This window comes from Dendropsophus ebraccatus, chromosome 1 (assembly GCF_027789765.1).
Source record: "Dendropsophus ebraccatus isolate aDenEbr1 chromosome 1, aDenEbr1.pat, whole genome shotgun sequence".
Lineage (NCBI taxonomy): Eukaryota > Metazoa > Chordata > Amphibia > Anura > Hylidae > Dendropsophus > Dendropsophus ebraccatus.
In genome coordinates this window covers 156,877,846-156,898,228 of record NC_091454.1, presented here as the reverse complement: position 1 = coordinate 156,898,228, position 20,383 = coordinate 156,877,846, and the positions used below count along the sequence as shown (strand labels likewise).

At 45.6% G+C, this 20,383-nt stretch overlaps 1 protein-coding gene across 1 annotated transcript; it reads right to left on the bottom strand.

Moving 5' to 3' along the window:
• Positions 1–9,144: 9,144 nt before the first annotated feature.
• PYGO1 (pygopus family PHD finger 1) lies at positions 9,145–20,032 on the bottom strand. Its single transcript, XM_069956570.1, has 3 exons — positions 19,678–20,032; positions 13,114–13,199; positions 9,145–10,915 (listed from the first exon to the last, which is right to left on the bottom strand). Exons 1-3 carry the CDS (start codon positions 19,703–19,705, stop codon positions 9,842–9,844), a joined length of 1,188 nt encoding a protein of 395 aa, XP_069812671.1. The 5' UTR covers positions 19,706–20,032; the 3' UTR covers positions 9,145–9,841.
• Positions 20,033–20,383: the final 351 nt, after the last annotated feature.

Genomic DNA, 20,383 nt, shown 5'->3' with positions numbered 1-20,383 from the left:
CCCGTCAGTCAGCAAGTGTAAGCAGCCGGGAACTACAATTCCCAACATCCCCTGCGCGCCTCTCTGATTTCAGTGGTGGGAAATGACTATAAGAGTGCAGTAATGGTGACGGCTCATAGAGGGACTATGTCATCACATGGATAAGTGCCGCCTTCTCTGCTTGCTTGTCGCTTATTGCGTTCAAGTATCTATTCATCCCATTTAGTTTTATCCTATTTTATTCATTTACTTAATGTTCTTTATTTCTCTAATTTTATTTTCCTATTTATTTATTTATTTACCCATTTCTCGAGTTCTATTTATGTTATTGCGTACTTATATTAGTCATTTTTAAAAAATAAAAAAAAGTGTCATTTAAAGTTTGTGCTCTTTTTTCACTTTTTGGCAAATATACTAAGTGTTAAACATACTTTTATCCAATCTAATATTAGAACAGTAACAATGCTTAAAGGGGAACTTTCAGTAGATTGGACAAATTTAACCTGCTGCACATGAGAGGCTGAGGATGATGGTATGTCTCTTACCTTCATCCATGGCGCTGCTCCCATCCACTTAGTCTGCGGTCTGGTAAGAGCACTGCCCACCCCCATAGCGCCCGCCCACCCCCATAGCGCCCATCCACCCCCGGCTGTCCCGCCTCATCTAATAATAATCAATGGAGCCAGATTGCCGTTATGGGGGGTGAGGCAGTGCTCTTACTGGCCCCCCAGTGCTCATAAAGATCCTACCAAACTGTGGACTAGACGGCTAAGTGGACAGGAAAGGAGCAGGGGATGAATGTAAGATACACACCTTCATCCTCAGCGCACCCAATGCAATTGGGACATATCAGCAGGTTAGATTTGTCAAACCTGCTAATAGTTCCTCTAAAAGGCCAGGAAATATGATCGTAACAGCCCATCTGTCCCGTTAGCCATTAGCCTGCTTGCTCATAAGAACATAGGGCAACCCCAACATGCTCAAGTCTGACCATTCAGCAATTGATTTTCGGTGGCTGAAGAAGTTGGATGCAGCCCTAAGGCTGCCTGGAAAACATGGATACAGCCATAGATTGCATCCGTGTTTTCCTGAACTTCCTACGTCTGTATCCACCATTATCCAAATGTTGAACGATCGGACTAGAGCATGCTGGGGTTGTGCTTATCTCTATTGTTCACACAACTATAAAAGGGCCCGGAATTTAGAGCGGAAAGCAGAACCTAATGACATTGGGCCAGTAGTCACCAACCTGTGACTCCCCAGCTGTAGCAAAACAACAATATGTGAAGGAACTGTGTTAAAGGGGTTATCCAGCGCTACAAAAACATGGCCACTTTTTTCCCAACTGTTGTCTCCAGTTCAGGTGTGGTTTGCAATTAAGCTCCATTTACTTCAATGGAACTGAGTTTCAAAGCCCCACCCAAACTGGAGACAACAGTAGGGGGCAAGTGGCCATGTTTTTGTAGCGCTGGATAACCCCTTTAAGCATCAGGTTAGGGATCGCTGCCTTCTTACATTTCACTGTTTTAAAACCATTACAAAAATCAGTGTGAGATAAATAGCATGATTTCCATGGCTCAGTCAAGCACTTCTGCCCTCTCATTCTAGCTATCAGTTTCCACTTCCCCACAATACCAAGTTTTCTGCAGTCTCAGCTACACTTTAAAGCAAATATTTCACCCTCTGACTGCACACCAAGCTGATAGTTCCACCAGATATATATAAACAAAAGCATTTAGAACCTTTGTTGGAGCTATCTGTGCTTCTGTTGTCATAAAACACCTTAACTAAGGCAGTTAATAGTGTCAAGTTGGTGGTGGAGCCCATCATTCCCTGGGCCCTGGCACTGCTACTTATGCACAGTGCACATCACAGATTCATCAAAGTAACAGACATACAGCACAGTGAGGCATAGTGGCACTAGAGCCCAGGGAACCATAGGCCCCCACCTCCTTGACATTATTCACAACCATAATAAATATTTTTTTTATGAGAATAAAAACACAGACACCGGCAACAAAGGTATATACTGAATGCTTGATATCAAGCCAGCTGTGCCTACCAGCCAGTTAGGTGGTCAGGGGGTGACAGTAGCAAAATATTATAACATCTACAGTACATGCACAGTATTTTATTATAATGTATTGCATTTTTCAGTTCAGCAGCATTTTTTCTAAAACTACAGCATGCTTCATGTATTGTGTTCATGTATCCACCAGTATAAGCGTGCCACTGAGAGTGCTGGAAATTTACATTGTACTATTGTTCATGCCACTGTCCACACCCAACAACTGGGCCGTCTAAATGATCTTCTTAAACAGAACTATTTTAAGGGTTCCAGCTCATGCTGCTCTATACTGTATCTCCAGTTTTTTTCAATCATATAATGTCCCAACATGTCATATTATTGAGGTACTCTCCAGTAGTATTACGTTGCTTCCAAAGGCTAAATGCACACATTCTGGGGGAACCACATAGTGTCCTAAGATCTACATCAGGGGTGCCAAACTCATGTCCTTCTGCTGTTGCAAAACTGCAATTCCCATCATGATATCATGATGGAAATTGTAGTTTTATAACAGCTGGAGGACCTGGGTTTGACACCTGTGATCTACATTGTGTACCCGTAATGCAGTTTGTCCACCATAGTATGGTTTGTGCACATAACATTGCCTTGTGCATGAACCCACATGTCAATTCTTTGAAATGCGCGCCCTCCGATTCACTCACTGCAGGGCACTGAGCACGGTGTAATTCCGCCGTTTTTGCTCAGTGTGAACTGGGCCTAAAGCGGGCAATGAACATGTAATCGGCAAAGAGTGCTGGCACCTCAATAATCAGTGATTGATAGCTTACCGTATAGATAGGCCATCAATCCTATAAGCTCAGATAACCCCTTACTCTTTGTACAGTTGTGTACGATGGACAGTATCACCTAGACGGGACTTGTCATGAGGTGACACCATCCACTGATGAAATGAAGCCATCTTAGATCAGACACAGACAAGTGTTATACAGGTATATATCAAATGTGCATCTAAGCTTGCTGATGGTGCAGAGAACCGCACATAGAGTAAGGGGTTTGACAATGTCACTTAAAATACATATGCATACATGAACAGTGTTTAAAAAGAAAAAAAAGTGATATTTCACCCGTTATAGAATTGACAAATGCAAAAATCTAAACAGGTACAAGACTCCAGCATCCAGATACAATTACAGTTTCTGATACTTAGGACATATGGAGAAAATAATGACTCCTGCGGGATTCGAGCCCGGGTCTCCAGTAATTGCCTGTGTTCACACGAGAGTTCATTGATACAGACTGTTACTGGATGTTACTACTTTGCAATTACCTAGTTATTTTTGTGTCAGATAAACAATCTATTCCTTGGAGAGCAGCAGGCTCTAACGATAATGCCCTTAATATCCTGTCCCATTATGTCGCATAGCAACACGCCGTTGTTGGCAAGGAGTTCAGTGTCAAGGGTGGCTGTTCAATGAATTCTATGCAAATGCCTAGCAAGCAAGATCAAGAGCACAGCAGTCAAATAAAGGCTGATCTCCAAACTGAGTGATAATTACATTGCAAGTGACTGTAATTTTCCATTTATTGTCGAGCCATACAAATGAGAATGCCTTTTTATTGAAAGGCCTTCACATAAGGGTGCATTTACACGACTGTATGAGCAGCTCTTATTAGTTCCATATATTGCTTGCCAAAAAAACAGAAGCAAATGCCACCAGAGGAAAATCATTCTAAGGCCATTTCTGCCATATTACACAGGACTCCCAATAGTTGTACTAAACTTAGACTAACACTGAGTTATATGGTAATCACTCCCACAATACAGAACCTAAAACAATGCTGTGTTACAGCCAAGAGGAACTGACCTAAGAACAGGTTTCTAATATAACAATTTGCATAAAATCATACCTGTCATTGAAAAAACAAAGACATATCAAACGTTTTTATTGTTCTGGGAGTCTGAGAGTTCAGAGCACAACCAATCAGGAGAACGACCCAGGAGAAGTATGTGCTTTGCAGGTTCAGGCTCTGTGTTACCTGGCCTATACAGACTCCTAATGCAAATCTATGGGGCTGTCCAGGTCTCACAGACGGAGTGGGGAGAGGAGCACACGGCAGCGCATTTGTCTCACTGTTTGTTCTACTGATCAGTCAGGGCCTAAACACCAAGACCTCGACCAATAAAAACTATTGACATGCCGCTAGGACATGGGAAAGGTTTTTGTGACATGTACACTTAAATTTCAATTAAAGTGTGTACCCCTTAAAAAAACTGAGCTGTTTCCAAATGGCCCCTGTATACATTGAATAGACCGATAGGGCACATGCATGACCACCACCATAACCTAACTCTTCCTTACTGCTGTTATGTTGTGAAGAGGAGTGCAGGCTTGGAATTTTTATTCTAGCAAATGGAGGCGGTCCCAGTCATTATCCATTTATCTTCCATCCTTCAAAGGTGTTGGTCTATGGGAAAGAAGTATTTTTAAGAGTGGTAGACTGACTGAAAAAAATAAGCATTACCCACCCCCACAGTTTTAAAGGGGTACTCCGGCGATCTGGCCGGGGAGGAGGCCGGTGAGGGCAACGACGTCCACTTACCTCCCTGGTTCCAGCGGCGGGTCCCTTATTGCGACGCTTTCTGGTGTCTGGCGCAGGCTTGAGACGTGACGTTTCAAGTCCCCTCAGCCAGTCAGTGACGGAGGCGGGATTCCACCTCAGTCACCTCTCAAGCCAGCGTCAGAGACCAGGCAGCGGGGACCAGAGTGCCGCGATACGGGACCTGCCGCTGGAACCAGGGAGGTGAGTGGACGTCGTTGCCCTCAACCACCTCCTCCGCAGCCAGATCGGAAAAAAAAAAAAGCACCCGCGCCAGAGTACCCTTTTAATGACCACTGGGGTCTTTGCTGAGCTCCACCTTAACACAAAGGAAATAATTTGTGGTAACCTGCTTCAGAGAGTTGCAGAAGGAACCAAAAAGTGGAGATCAGCAGTATCCTGGATCACAACTGTACTGGAGGAGGATTGGGGAGGGGAGAAATGCTGCAAAAAGTTCATGAAAAAAAGATCACAACCAAATCTTCCCCTATAGTTAGTTTGCCCTTCAAAAGTTATACAAATTACTAATATACACTTATTATAAGAAATGCACATAAAGTGCTTTTTTCCCAGCACTTACTACTGCATCAAGGCTTCACTTAGTGGATAAAATGGTGATGTCACGACCCGACTCCCAGAGCTGTGCGGGCTGTGGCTGCTGGAGAGGATGATGGCAGAGGGATGCTGAGTGTCCCTCCAGTGCCCTGTGTCCCTCAGTGTCCCCTGCCATCATCCTCTCCAGCAGCCACAGCCTGCACAGCTCTGGGAGTTGGGTCATGACATCACCATTTTATCCACTAAGTGAAGCCTTGATGCAGTAGTAAGTGCAGGAAAAAAAGCACTTTATGGCTACAAACCCACTTGGCGGGTCTGCAGCGAGTCTCCTTGCTGCGTTTTTGCAGCGAGACTCGCTGCAGATCCCAGCCCTATACTTTCATTAGCAGAGAAACTTGCAGCAGGGATGTACATCCCTGCTGCGATGTTGTCTGCAGCCCGCCCCATTAACCCCCTAGCCGCCGGACATTATACATTACAGGGTCCCCGTTCCTGCTTGCTTCAGGGCTCCCGGTGTCTTCATGGCCAGCCCGGCCAATCAGTGCGCTGCGGCGGGGCAGCGCACTGATGTGCCGGGAGCCGCCTAAGCAAGCAGGAGCGGGGACCTGGTAATGTATATCCTGCCCGCCCCCCCTGCAGCCCTAATCGCCCCCGGCCGCACGATCGCCCCCCGCAGCCCCCGGCCGCATGATCGACCCCCGCACCCCCCTGCAGCCCCGATCGCCCCCCGCAGCCCCCGGCCGCATGATCGCCCCCCGCAGCCCCGATCGCCCCCCGCAGCCCCTGGCCGCGCGATCGTGCGGCCGGGGGCTGCGTGGGGCGATCGTGCGGCCGGGGGCTGGGGGGGGCGATCGTGCGGCCGGGGGCTGCAAGGGGCGATCGTGCGGCCGGGGGCTGCGGGGGGCGATCGGGGCTGCAGGGGGCTGCGGGGGGCGATCGTGCGGCCGGGGGCTGCGGGGGGGGGGGGGGGGGGGGGGCGATCGTACGGCCGGGGGGTGCGGGGGGCGATCATGCGGCCAGGGGCGATCGGGGCTGCAGGGGGGTGGGCGGGCAGGATATACATTACCAGGTCCCCGCTCCTGCTTGCTTCGGCAGCTCCCGGCACGTTCTGCCCGGCCAATCAGTGTGCTGCCCTGCCGCAGCGCACTGATTGGCCGGGCGGGCTGTGAAGACACCGGGAGCCCCGAAGCAAGCAAGCAGAAATAGTGTGTAATAAGCAGGAATAATGTATAATGTCCAGCGGCTAGGGGGTTAATGGGGAGGGCTGCAGACAAAATCGCAGCAGGGATGTACATCCCTGCTGCGAGTTTCTCTGCTAATGAAAATATAGGGCTGGGATCTGCAGCGAGTCTCGCTGCAAAAACGCAGCAAGGAGACTCACTGCAGACCCGCCAAGTGGGTTTGTACCCTATAAGCATTTCCCGTAATAAGTTTCTATTGGTAATATGTATAACTTTTGGGGGGCAATACTTAAACATTTTTGCCAAACTTCTCCTTTAAGGATTTCAGGAATCAGTTACCAGCAGTAACATTATTTCATTTATAAAACTGCTGGCAACAAGGTATAGAGAATTTAAGTGTATTATAAACATACTGGTGCCAAGCGTGTCTGAAAAATGGTATAAAACTCAATAGTATTAAACTTTATTCTGCCATGTGCAGTATATAGATGACGCACCAAAAGTCAACAGTAGGGATGGTCCGAACCCGCCGAGATTCGGGTTCGGATGAACCCGAACGCTCAGCATCGGATTCCCGTTGTCTACCCGCTCCATGCAGCGGGCGGATACAGCGGGAGGACCACCTGGAAAACTAGGATACAGCCTATGGCTATATCCCAGTTTTCCAGGCAGTCCTCCCGCTGTATCCGCCCGCTGCACGGAGCAGGCAGACAGCGGGAATCATTACCGAAGGTTCGGATTTATACGAACCCAAACCGAACTCGGTGCATACCATCCCTAGTCATCAGGGTGATGGTGTTTGTGTGTGCAACTCTGACCATGCCTCCTGCACTGTGATTAACCTGACTATTGACAGTCATTATGACCTAACAGTTCCATGATTTGTTTTACCAGATCACAGGACACTTCTCCAAAACGTAAGATATGTGTGCTGATAGTTATTGTAACCTGAAGCAGTGGCTTCTTTCTTGCCAAGTGGTCATTCAGGTCATGTTGATATAGATTATTTTGAAACTTTATTATGTGTAGGCAGCAGAACACAACTCCTTCCTAAAATGTATGATAGCATACTCTAGTTTAATCATTCAGCATCTGGATACCAGTAGCTGAAATAGTTGGATGCAGCCCTAGGGAGGCCAGAAAACCATGAACACAGCCTTTTCATAGTATACCCGTTTGCAGGTGTAAACCGTGAAAAATAAGGCGCGGGTGGAGGCCAAGCCTCCTCCCCACCATGCTGCACACCCGTCAGGCAGGTGAGGGGGTTATGGCTGACGTACGCCATGGAGAAGGTAAGAATCTGTGCCTACTCTGTGGCATACGGCACTGGCACAATATTGATAAATAGGCACCATGGTGTTCCCCTACACAGGATACACTATGGAAACCTGTAGAAATGGAGTGGTTGACATTTTGCTTTATATGAACATAAATCTAGCCTTTAGAAATGTAAAGGGCTGAAGAGATACCATAGTTAAATAAAGTATCATGTCCAAAGTAACAGGTATAACAAGGCTGAGCTGAAGGAACATGTTACATGTGAAACGCAAAATGGAGTGGGAGCAAGCAAAGGCCGATAAGCAATCGAAAAGATAGAAGTACCCGGCTTTTCAGAAGGGTGAGTACAATGAGATCAGACACAGGCATGGTTTTAAAATACAAATATTACAAGGTACAATATCTTTGGGCATAGAACTATACTATAATGTTATCTTCTAAGAACTCCCTTTAAAATCTCTACTTTCATATAAATCAGAACATCGACCTGTCCTGTGCTGATCATTGTACTTGTAAGGAGCATGTTAGTTTAGGGGTCACATGATGTGGGTCTCAGACCTCTATGTTTATTATTAACGACTATGAAAGGGGAATTCAGAATGTTGTGTCACCGAGTGAGGCTAAATAATCACAGGAGTCGGTTTGGTAATCTTATTTTATTACACCAATTATCAGTAGAGAAAAATATTCTGCTGGTCTCCAAGGGCACGGTACTTTATTTAGTCTCCTACTTGTCAGAAAACATTTGTACCAATGTGGGAAAACAATATTTAGAAGCAAACAGATAAAGCCCTAAGTACATGATAAACTCATCTTATAAAAATTGTTCTTCAGGTCAATAGTGCAAGGCTAGTTAAAGGGAACAAAAACAATAGAGTTACATCATATGTAGCAGTAAAAAAAAAAAAAAAAAAAAAAAAAAGACTGATCTTGCTCGAGTGTTTTTTTTGTTTTTTTTAAGAAATGACCTTTTAAGAAGGTCTACATCTCCATATGATGCAATAGTGGGTTCAAGCCTTCAGGAATGTCAGGATGACAGCAACATATGAACAGAGGTGCTAATGTTTTATTATTTCCACCAATCTATAACACGCTACTTGCCCCAAAGCAATGAATATACAGGTAAATGCTATTCTGATTATATGCGACCAGCTAATTAAATAGCAATATTGCAAATTGTCCCACAGTGTCACAACAGGCATACAGCCCAGTACTTGTACCCAGACCGGTATTGTAGAAGCAAAGCAAACAACTGTGACCCAAACAATTAAACCAACAACCAGACTCCAATGTGCTAACTGTATAAATATTCAAGACATTATGGTTAAATCTAGAGATCACATTCAAAAGGGATAAGTGCTGTGATTCATATACATTGGGGGAGATTTATCAAAGGGTGTAAAATTTAGACTGGTGCAAACTGGCCACAGCAACCAATCACAGCTCCTCTCTTTTTACCAGAGCTGGAAGCTGAGCTGTGATTGGTTGCTGTGGCCAGTTTGCACCACTCTAAATTTTACACCCTTTGATAAATCTCCCCCATTGTGCCTAATAACCCCCCACACAGAACAAGTCAGTCATCAGTACAAGTCATCTAGTGCAATTCTCCTTTTCTCACTTAGGTTTACACTTTGTGCTGCCCCTAAAAAAATTGATCTGTATTAAAAAATATTGGTACTCTAAATAGTGCAAAAGATCTCAGAGCAGCATATATTGTTCAAATCATCTGACAGATTAGACAAAGAAAAGTCCTGCAAAAAAGTTTTCATATTTCTATCAGTAAGATTCAAGATTTGATGTTTTTGGGTGAAAAAGATAATTTAAAGAGGTTATCAATGAACAGAAAAACATAGCTGTTTTCTACCAAAAATGGCACCACTCTTGACCTCTGTGTGTGGTATTCCAGCTCAATTCTACTGAAGAGAATTGAGCCAAGTTGTATTACCACACACAACCATGAGAACAGGTGTGGCACTGTTTGGAAGACAATAGTATGTTTAGCTTATCATGGATAACCCCTTTAAATAAAAGTGCTCAGTCCTTGGATGTCTCTTTAACCATTATTGTTGCTGAATGATTGTTTCAACAGCAAAAGATAAAATAGAACACAGTGCTGGTAAAGGAGGATCTCCGGCCTCCATTGTGAAAGCATATGGCTTACTTCAGAACTAAATCCACTTTACCAACGCTGTTCTTCTACATAAAAATCATGGAGGGTGCTCTATTTACGTGTACGCACCAACTGAACATCTTTCTTTGCCATACAGGTATCACAACCCCAAATGGCAGAGGTTTCTGCTGTAAGTAGTGCATAGGCAATCTCTGTCATCCCAGTGCATGCTCGATGAAACCACTTCTGACAAGACACTTCGCACATGATGGCATCCCTAACATTATTAACTTCAACAGAACATATGCCACATGGGTTCATTGTGTCAGTGGGGCCACAAAAGCTTGACTGGAGAAGCCACCTATTGCACTTTTCACTAGGCGTCACATCACTTTTTGAAAGTTTAGAAAGTGAAGTCTTGCTGGGGGCTCCATTACCAGGACCACAATTTGTTAGGTCTATGGTTTCGGATTGTAAATTTTCTGAATGAACCATGCGTTTGTTAGAACCCTGGAGATCATTAGTAAGCTGGGTAAAGTCAGCCGGACTAGATTTACCTTCATTTACACTTGGGTTCAGGTTAGAATTTTTATTGGCTGCAGAATCAGATTCTTGCTTATGGTTAGATATTTTTGGATGCATAAAGTGAGGTTGTGCCAGTTCATATGGGTGGCATCCCTCAGGTTGCTGATTTAAGTGCACTTTGCCACCCTGAGCCCTATAAGAGGAAGGCTGGAAGTTGTTTCGTTGGCCAGAGTTGTGATTTGTCATGTGAAAGACATCTTGATTATGGTTAGGCCTAAAGTGCTGCCCAGGCATTGTAATAGTTTGTCCAAGTCCACTGTTAAAAAAACACTCACTTTCAAACGGTGATTTTTCTTGGATATTGCTCAATGAGAAGGTTCTCCCCAGGGACATACTTTTCATGTCTTTTGGAAAAGACAGTGGCTGATCTCTATAGTTTTGTAAGCCACCATTACGAGAAGACCTTTTTGGTGATGTATTAGGTGGCATTTTAAAAGCGTTGAAGGCTTCCACATTGGCATATCCTGGTTTTCCAAAGTAAGTGTACCCAGAAAGAGGGGATATACTATAGTCATCATCAAAAGGATTGGAGGCAATGAGATGGTCTGAGCTTGTGTTCGTTGGTGGAGCATATTCCGAGAGAGGAGGAAAAATGCTCCCCTAGAAGTAAACAAAGTAGAAAATAGGATGAAGGCTGGATTTTCAACCCCAAACATTTTTCTTAACAAATGAAACAACTAGAATTTCATAACCTCGACTGTAGTCCAATAACCAGGAGTCAAAGAAGTAAAATAAACCTTATTCAAAGGATCACTTCTTTAAGGGAACCTGTCATGACTTTCATACTGCCCGAACCACAGCTCATCCAAGCGGTTTCTGCCATCCTTGATCGATAGATTACTCCTTATGCCCAAACAGGGTATAAGGAATCTATCAAAGTAGGTACACCATCTGATGGTTTGTGGTTCAGGCAGCATGAAAGTGATGACAGGTTTCCTTTAGGACTGTGTAGAGGAGACTGCACACCCAAAAAATCTTCACTTTAATCACACCAGGTCCGGTCCAGTGAGACATGCACCCAAGCTCATATTGCTTGACTGGTGCTGCTTAGACTTAGACTTTAGGACTAGATATAGGAAAGACTTTTTGTGATTATGTATGAACTATGAGCAAGGAGTAAAAATAAATCTGAAAGGTAACCACTAAGTCATGATCTGGCCCTGCCTGAGAAAAATGTTAAAGGATTTAAAGCGTAACTATAATTTCAGTAGCCAAAAAATGAAATTCCTCAAATAAAAAGCCCACGTGTTACCCTTAAAAAAGAGCCCTAAACTGCGTTGATAGCGTGTACGCTTGCTAAGATATCCCCAGTTGTTTGGCTCAGAAGAATAGATTAATTTTTTGTCTGGCTGAGAGAAAGTGGGCGTGGCCTCAGCCTGGCTTAAAGTGGGCGTGGCCTCCTCTGCCTTAAAGTGGGTGTGGCCTATCCCTCATCTCCCTGGCTGGGTCCCTCCATTCTCTGGCCGGCACCTTAGCAGATGGTATCACACACAGAGGGCAGTGGGATTAGATACAGCGCTTTAGCAGATTGTATCACACACAGTGGCATCAGATAGAGCCCCAGCATACAGTATCACAATGTAAGACTAGATACAGAGCACCAGCAGATGGTATCAGACACAGTGGCATCAGATAGAGCCCCAGCAGATGTATCACACACAGTGGGATTAGATACAGCCCCAGCATACAGTATCACAATGTAAGACTAGATACAGAGCCCCAGCAGATGGTATCAGACACAGTGGCATCAGATAGAGCCCCAGCAGATGTATCACACACAGTGGGATTAGATACAGCCCCAGCATACAGTATCACAATGTAAGACTAGATACAGAGCACCAGCAGATGGTATCAGACACAGTGGCATCAGATAGAGCCCCAGCAGATGGTATCACACACAGGGGGATTAGATACAGCCCCAGCAGATGGTATCACACACAGTGGGATTAGATACAGCCCCAGCATACAGTATCACACTGTAAGATTAGATACAGAGCCCCAGCAGATGGTATCACACACAGTGGGATTAAATACAGTCATCTGCTCTCCTAACACTGTAGGATAATGTCAGCCATGGAGGTGGGGGCACCTGCTGCTATGTACTATGGAAGGACTACAGCTGTGTTGTGCTGGGACTTGTAGTCCTCCCCTCAGTGACTCACCCACTCTCCCTTATGCAGTACATTGGAGTCATGGCTGGCATGACTGGGTGAAGCACTGGGTACTTGTCCCTCCATCCAGCTCTTCCCCCTGCCCTGCTCCTCACACCACACCCTCAGCTAAGTCACCTCTGTGAGGGGAGGGGAAAGGAGGTTTTGTTTCTGTCTGTGTCAGGGCTGTTATCTGATGCTGCTGTCACAGTCCGTACACTAGGTACAGATCTCCAGGGAGGGGGCGTGTCCAGCAGGAATGCAGAAATAACTCAGAGCCAGACAGAGCTGTAAGGGGACAATCAGCCTTATGTATATAAAAAAAAAAAACTGTTCATTTTAGGTTATTAATGTATATTGCAAAAATTCTTATGCCCTAAGCTAACTAAAACTGACACAAACAAACACAAAAAAAACAAAAACTCACCATACTTGTCCTCAGTTTGGATGTGGTTTTGCAGCTCAGTTCTATTTAAGTGAATGGAGCTAAAAAGTAATACCACACATAACCTGAGGACAGGAGTGGCGCTGTTCTAGGAAGAAAGAAGCTGTGTGTTTTTTTTGTTTTGTTTTTTAACTCAGAATCTCAAATAACCCCTTTAACAGTACAAGACATAAAAATAATAGATTCCCCTATGTGAGATTTACCTGTACAGTCGATTTGCGCTTCTTTTTTTCAGGGCATCCCAACTGTGAACCGGGTCTGATTAATCCCTCCAGACCCCCGACGTCTCCTGCCAGACAACAAGCAGGTATAATATGAAAAAGAATGCTACCACATTTAACAGTACAAAACATAAAAAGGCAGGATTTCCATATTAATTTGTAATGAAAGATTTACATTTGACACAGAGGAACTTTCAGACCTGTTAATCCTGGAAAACCCCTTTAACACTTCAGAGTAGTGAATTGGTGACCTCCTCTATTACACTGTAATTACTGAAGCTGACCCATTTAGGTATGCATTTCACAATGCCCATTTGTTCTCTCCTTCCCTTGCCAATAACTCGGCTGTAGTAGACTCTGTGGGCTAGGTGTGAGGATGAGGAAAGTGTGTTTGAATATGGATTCGCTTTCATTTCAAAGGTTTTTATTGGGGTTGTGGCTTTGCTGCCACAGTAAAAGCAACACTGAGGCCCGGATCTATCAATCTGTCCATGAAGGAAATGTGTCCGAATTTTGTCTCAGACAGATAACCAAAGACAAGCTAAGATGTGATTGGTTATTATCTGACAAGAATCAGACTCATTTCAGCCAGATTGGCTACCTTCTTGGATACATTAAAGGGGTAATTCGGAGAAAAAAAATGTTTTGAAAACAACTGGTGTCCAAAAGTTATATAGATTTAGAAGTTAATACTATTCAAAAATCTCATGTCTTCCAGTTCTTATCAGCTGCTGTATGTTCTGCAGGAAGTCGCATTTTCCTTTCAGTCTGACACAGTGCTCTCTGCTGCCACCTCTATCCGTGACAAACTGTCTGAAGCAGGAAAAAATCCCCATAGAAAACCTCTCCTGCTCTGGACAGTTCCTGTTACAGACAGAGGTGGCAGCAGAAAGCTGTACCACCTGGAAAGAATGTACCAGACTGGAAAGAATGTACCACTTCCTGCAGGATGTACAGCAGCTAATAAGTACTGGAAGTCTTGAGATTTTTAAATGGAAGCAATTTATAATCTGTTTAACTTTCTGACACCAGTTGATTACAAAAAAAATCTGTAGAGTACCCCTTTAAATTAGACAACTCAACTGTAGCACCAAACTAGTATGAGGAAGTATAGCATGACAACTGCACAGTAGGCCTCATTGTGTTAAAGGGAACCATTCACCCCGTGGCCCCCGTTATAAACAGACAAACAGTCACATAAAGGTCAATATACTTACCATATCGCTCCCGGTCCCGTCCCGGATCTCGTTGTTGACACGGAGAAATCGCTGAATCTTCTTCTCCCGCCCATTATGGTAATGAGCTGAGATGAGTCCAACGTCCATAGGAAACGACGGACGAGTCCAACTTATTCATGAGGTCCTCTTCTCGTCGCCGCCCATCCACGCCTCCTGGAACTTGATTGACGTCTTCAGTCTTCAGTCTCCTCACGAATTCCCGCGCAGGCGCCGTTGCGAAGGTCTCGTCATCTCTTCTGCGCCTGCGCGGTAAACAGGATACGTGCTCTTGACGTTCCTGTGTACCGCGCATGCGCGAAGTCCAACACGTAACCAGCTCTGACAATCGGCGCACGCGCAGTAAACATTGAGGCTGTGGAGCGGCTTCAATTGTGAACTGCGCATGCGCCGAAAACGACCGTCACGGCGCCTGCGCGGGATCCGGCGAGAAGAGAGAAGACGAAGACGAAGAAGACCCGGCGTCAATCAAGTGTCGGAGGCGGGGAGAAGGCTGGACTTCGGGCCGGCGGCGCTCATTACCATAATGGGCGCGAGAAGAAGATTCAGCGATTTCTCCGTGTCAACAACGAGATCCGGGACGGGACCGGGAGCGATATGGTAAGTATATTGACCTTTATGTGACTGTTTGTCTGTTTATAACGGGGGCCACGGGGTGAATGGTTCCCTTTAAGCTACATTCTATAGATAAGTGCATTCTTCAATGAGTGTCATACCACTGGCTTATCTATAGGACTCAATAAAAAAAAAAAGTGTTATATTGACACTGACTTCTATGGAAAGACAAAAAAAAAGCTCTATGAATAACACAAAAATCTGAGACTTTCTTAAAAGAGGCACTGAGCAGGTTATGACATAATGCCACGTTTAGTCCTGTTAGCAATTGGATTCACTACAACAGTGCCGCCGCCACCACACACACACACACACACACACACACACACACACACACACACACACACACACACACACACACACACACACACACACACAAATCCTATTATGTACTGACCACTTTTTGCTGTCGGGCATGATGGGAGTTGCAGTACTGCAACAGCTAGAGAGACATCGACTGGGGAACACTGTGGACTAAAAATGAAAGTCTCATGACCTACACGCTGTTGTCGTGTGACCATCAGCTTTCACTTATCCACAGAGTTATGAGACAAGTGCTGTCACAAGACACTTAGAACTTGCAGATCACGTGACTGCCATCATGCTTACTTGTTTAGAGGGGTTTCAAAGTGCTGACCGGGTGCTTATTTAACCCTTTATTGGCTGGGAAAATGCAAATTTTTGCATTTGTTTTCCTCCTAAGGTCCGTATTAGATGGCCCGATCACTGTAGTAAAGGAGCGCCGATGTGCTAGATTGTCTCTCATTTACTGAGCCTATTACACTGCTCGATTATCGTGCAGCAAGGAGATTGTTAGCGATGTCTGTGCAGCCCTTGCTTTAAAAGTGTATTAATAAAGTTCATACATTACCTCTGCCTGCTCCCCAGTTTCTTCCTGTCTTCCTGCAACTCCAGAAACGGTCTCTAAAGTGACAGAAGACATGAGCAGCCAATGATCGTTGTCATAGGCTGATTGTTGTCTCTATTACACAGAGTCATAATCTACCGAATCGTGCTGATTTGGCTGATTATCGTCCCGTGTAATAGGGCCAATACTCGTATTTTTCTATGGATGGAGTCATATGGGGACATGTTCCCCGCATAACAGACTGTGCTCGGCACTTCATTTTATCGTAAGGGTATGTGCACATACATGTACAGCATCAGGGCATAAACAGGTTAGGAAGCAAGAATTTTTTTTTAAATGTCGCTAACTACACCGCACATCTCTGCATGTCTGTCTTCTTTTAAAGGGAACCAATCACGCCGAAAATCGCCCTAATGATAAGGAAACGCGCTGGCACATCACCCAGCACGCTTCCCAAACATCCCCCTGTACCCTCCGTGCCCCCTTCTATTAGACCGTATTCTTACTTTTATGATGTCCCGCTCTGTATGTAAATGCCGGGCAAGTAGTCACGGTGGGCGTATCTAGTCACAGTCCTGGGCGTATCTAGTCACGGTCCTGGGCGTATCTAGTCACGGTCCTGGGCAGTGAAATCGTTGTAAAGACCTGCGTTCCGCCGATGTCACCCGGGGCCTACGTTTCACGTCGGTGGCGCAGCAAAGTCTTTAGCACGCCGCGCATGCGCTGTACGGCGGGAGAAGATTCTGACGCAACTATGTTACACGTCACCCAGAGAGGGGAGGCCATGTTACATGTCACCCAGAGACGGGCAGCCGTATTATATGTGCTGGAACCCCAACGTGATCTTAAGTAAGAATGAAGAGCCACAGCTCTCACTGAAAGGAGCCCATACAGAAGCAGAGCACTGCTGCTCCATTCTAAGGGTGCCTTCATATGTAGCTGTGATACTCTGTACTTTTGTACCCTATGGCCCTCCATTCTCGTCGCAGATTTTCATTCTGCTGTAAGAATGTAGAGACAGCAATGTTTAACTATTTAGCTGCCGTGTCAGTAAATATAACAGCCCATGCTTACCTGCCCGTGCTCCCTCATCGTGCTCCTTGCTTCAGTCTCTGGGTCCCTAATAAAGGACAGGCAATCGGTGAGTGTCCTGCTGCAGCCAGTGAGTGGCTCTGCGGACCATTAGTAAGAGCACCTGTCACCCCCCTGCCGGGGTGACAGGCTCCTGATCCCCGGGTCCCGCTTCTTGATCCGGTCCGGTGCCGGAGATTTCAGCGCCCAAAGCCCAGCACGCGCGCTCCTGAGATGAGTCCGATGCCCATAGAGAATGAATGGTGAGTCCGACGCTCCATTCTTTCTCTTTGAGCGTCGGACTCATCTCAGGAGCGCGCATGCTAGGCTTCGGGCGCTGACATTTTTGTCACCGGACCGGATCAAGAAGCGGGACCCGGCGCGTTCAGGTAAGTATAGGGGGCTCTAGCGGGGGGTTGGGAGCCTGTCACCCAGGCACGGAGGGTGACAGGTTACCTTTAAGCAGAGACTCAAGCAGGAGCGAAATGAGGGAGTGCAGACATGCAAACATGGGATGTTTATTATTTTTACAGGTATGGCAGCTAAATAGTTAAACATGGCTGTCACTAAGTTCTTGCAGCGGAAAGATAATGCGCTCCACGGATGTAGGGCCATAGACGAATGGTACTGAGTATCACAGTGGATTTCACTGCAATACGGCATGTGTGAATCTGCCCTAATGGGAGATTCGGGTCCCCCTTTTCAAGATGGGGGGGGGGGGGGGGGGGGGGGGGAGTCCCTGCTGGTACGCCACAATCTAAAAGCTATCCCCTATGCTGTAGACAGGAGGTCTTCTTCTATCAGTGGCACAACCCCTTTAAGCATGTCACAGATACCAGATCAAAGTTGTCAGAAGAGGCTGACCCTTTAATGTTTATATTGCCTCCTGATCTTCCAATCACTGATGTTGAGACAGTGATCATGCAAACCCAGCCAAGTAGAACATGCATTAGTATGGGGGGGGGGACACGGATTCAGGAGGGTCAGCTGGCAGCTATTTTTGTGTATGCCCAGATAGGCTCATTTTCCGTAAGCCCTGTACAGCTGTGGTATATGTCGTAATACGCAAAGAAAGGTGAGCTGACATATACCACAACCTAACCATGGTACATCCATTCACTGTAATAGACAAATATTGTCACTATGTATGGTCAATTTCCCAAACATTTACCTATTTTGCCAAAAACAAAAGCATGGTATGCCGACACATACAATAGACACACCCAAGCTTTCTAACATGAACATGTGTTGCCCTACAATATGTATGTTATGTGACCTTGTTGATAACTGAACGCCAGTGCAGTCACACAATTGACGCCATGTAGAATCCCTTTCAGTTAGCCTACAGATGCATTACACAAGAATAATCCTTAGGCTATTTTATATCTATGTACATACACTCTGGTTTATTGCACTGGCATTAAAGAAAGAAATACAAGTATGTTGAAGGCTGTCAGGGCATGCTGGAACATGTAGTATTACCAATGGAGAGCCACAGCTTACATAGGATTGCCATAAATGAATATAAGATGAGAATGATAACATTAATAAACAAGGGTGAGGCCACCTGATGCAGACCCTTCAGAAGCATTCAACTGATTGCTAATAGGGCTGAGCAAACTTTAAGCATGCTCGAGTTTGTCCAAACCTAATCGTATGGCATGTGATTAGCAGCGGCTGCTGAAGTTGGATGCAGCCCTAGTCGGATGCTGCACGCTCTGATCCATGCTCGAAGTTTGCTCAACTCTAAGTGGTAATAAAATGGTTAAATGACTGACACCAGTGTGATTCCTGATGTAAGTCATTAGCAGTGGGTGTCTGCTCAGTTTCTGAGCCTGCTCCATACACCCCTTCCCCTGCCTAGCCTGTTCATTAAAGGAGAACTCCGGCGAAAATTTTTATTAAAAGTATTGTATAGCCCCCAAAAGTTATACAAATCACCAATATACACTTATTACGGGAAATGCTTATAAAGTGTTTTTTCCCTGCACTTACTACTGCATCAAGGCTTCACTTCCTGGATAAAATGGTGATGTCACGACCCGACTCCCAGAGCTGTGCGGGCTGTGGCTGCTGGAGAGGATGATGGAAGGGGGATACTCAGTGTCCCCCTTTAATACTTTAATAAAAAATTTTCGCTGGACTTCTCCTTTAACAGGGCAATCAGGAAGGGGTTAATGACCTCTGGTAAAAGGAAAGCTGGGCTCTGATTGGTCATTACAGGTGAGTTACACCACTGTTTTCCCAGATAGACAGCTGTAGGCCACAATGTGAATAAACTCTCATCCACTGTGTTATAAGCTGTAAACGCTGTGCGGCCTTATGGTAAAGCTCCCCCTAAACCAATCCACATCATCATTGGTGGCGGCTTTTACATTCCAGGAGAAATCCACAGCGTAAACGGACACGCCAGTATATTCCTATAGGGAAAGTTTCCGCTCTCCCTGCAAATGTCTGTGCTGAATATCTGAAGCAAGTCAGTGCAGTGTGCATTCATTGTTACTATGTAAACTAGGGCTCCCCAGATCACCTAGACACATAATAACAGAATACAAGCCCCTATGTACAGAACTGAGAGCTGTAGAGGATCACACATGATCACTAACATATATTACAATTCCCTATGTAAAGCATTGAGCTGTATATACATAATCCCCTATGTAAAGAGATGATGTGTATCCCATTATATGTATATAATCTGTGTGTCCATCAGAGCTGTATATATATATGTCCTCTCCCCACAGCCAGCATACAGACCTGCCTTGTCCCACAGTGCCTTGTCCATGTGAGGGTCCCCGGTGGAGTCCTAGGCCCCAGAGCTGCACATGTAGAGTCCGGCCCGGCACACCGCGCTCTCCCTTATAAGCTTTCTGTTCCTGTCCTGCGGACATAACAAACACATGGAGCCGGAAGAGCGGGGACCCGGCCGGGAGCGGCGCCACTGCCTCCCCTCCTGCTGCTCCGGACACTTTGGGGAAAGTTTGAGAAGTCGTCACGGCAGCTGCTATTACTTATAGAGCGGAGCACCGAGCTGCCCTGACCGGGAGGAGGTGAGGAGAGGCGGCTCGGTATTCGGCCGCACATACAGGCAGAGGCAGGCTATGTAATGCCAGAGCTGTCACACACACTTCATGTAAGAACGGAGCGGGGAGGGCGCCATCTGCTGCTCGCCGAGCGCTGTGCAGCCCCCAGGGTCATGGCTTATCATGGAGTCCAGGGAGCGCTGTTTTCTATGGAGGACTCTGGGGGCTGCGTTATACTGAGTGTATAGCGGTATATAGGGGGACGGAGCCATATAATCAATGTGTAGCCTTATGTTATGGACATAACTTTCGTAAACCAGTTAATTTGAAACAAAAAGATTTTCGCTGGATAACCCCTTTAAAGTCTATGGCACTCCATTCTCCCAAAGGATTTTCATTCCACTAAAAATATAGTGCCATAGTCTTGCAAAATGTGATAT

Coding starts and splice junctions, on each gene's coding strand:
- PYGO1 (XM_069956570.1), bottom strand. CDS start 19,705: ATGGACAAGGCACTGTGGGACAAGGCAG. Junction 13,200..19,677: donor GGCACTGTGGGACAAGGCAG/GTCTGTATGCTG, acceptor GTTGTCTGGCAG/GAGACGTCGGGGGTCTGGAG. Junction 10,916..13,113: donor AGCGCAAATCGACTGTACAG/GTAAATCTCACA, acceptor GTTTACTTCTAG/GGGAGCATTTTTCCTCCTCT.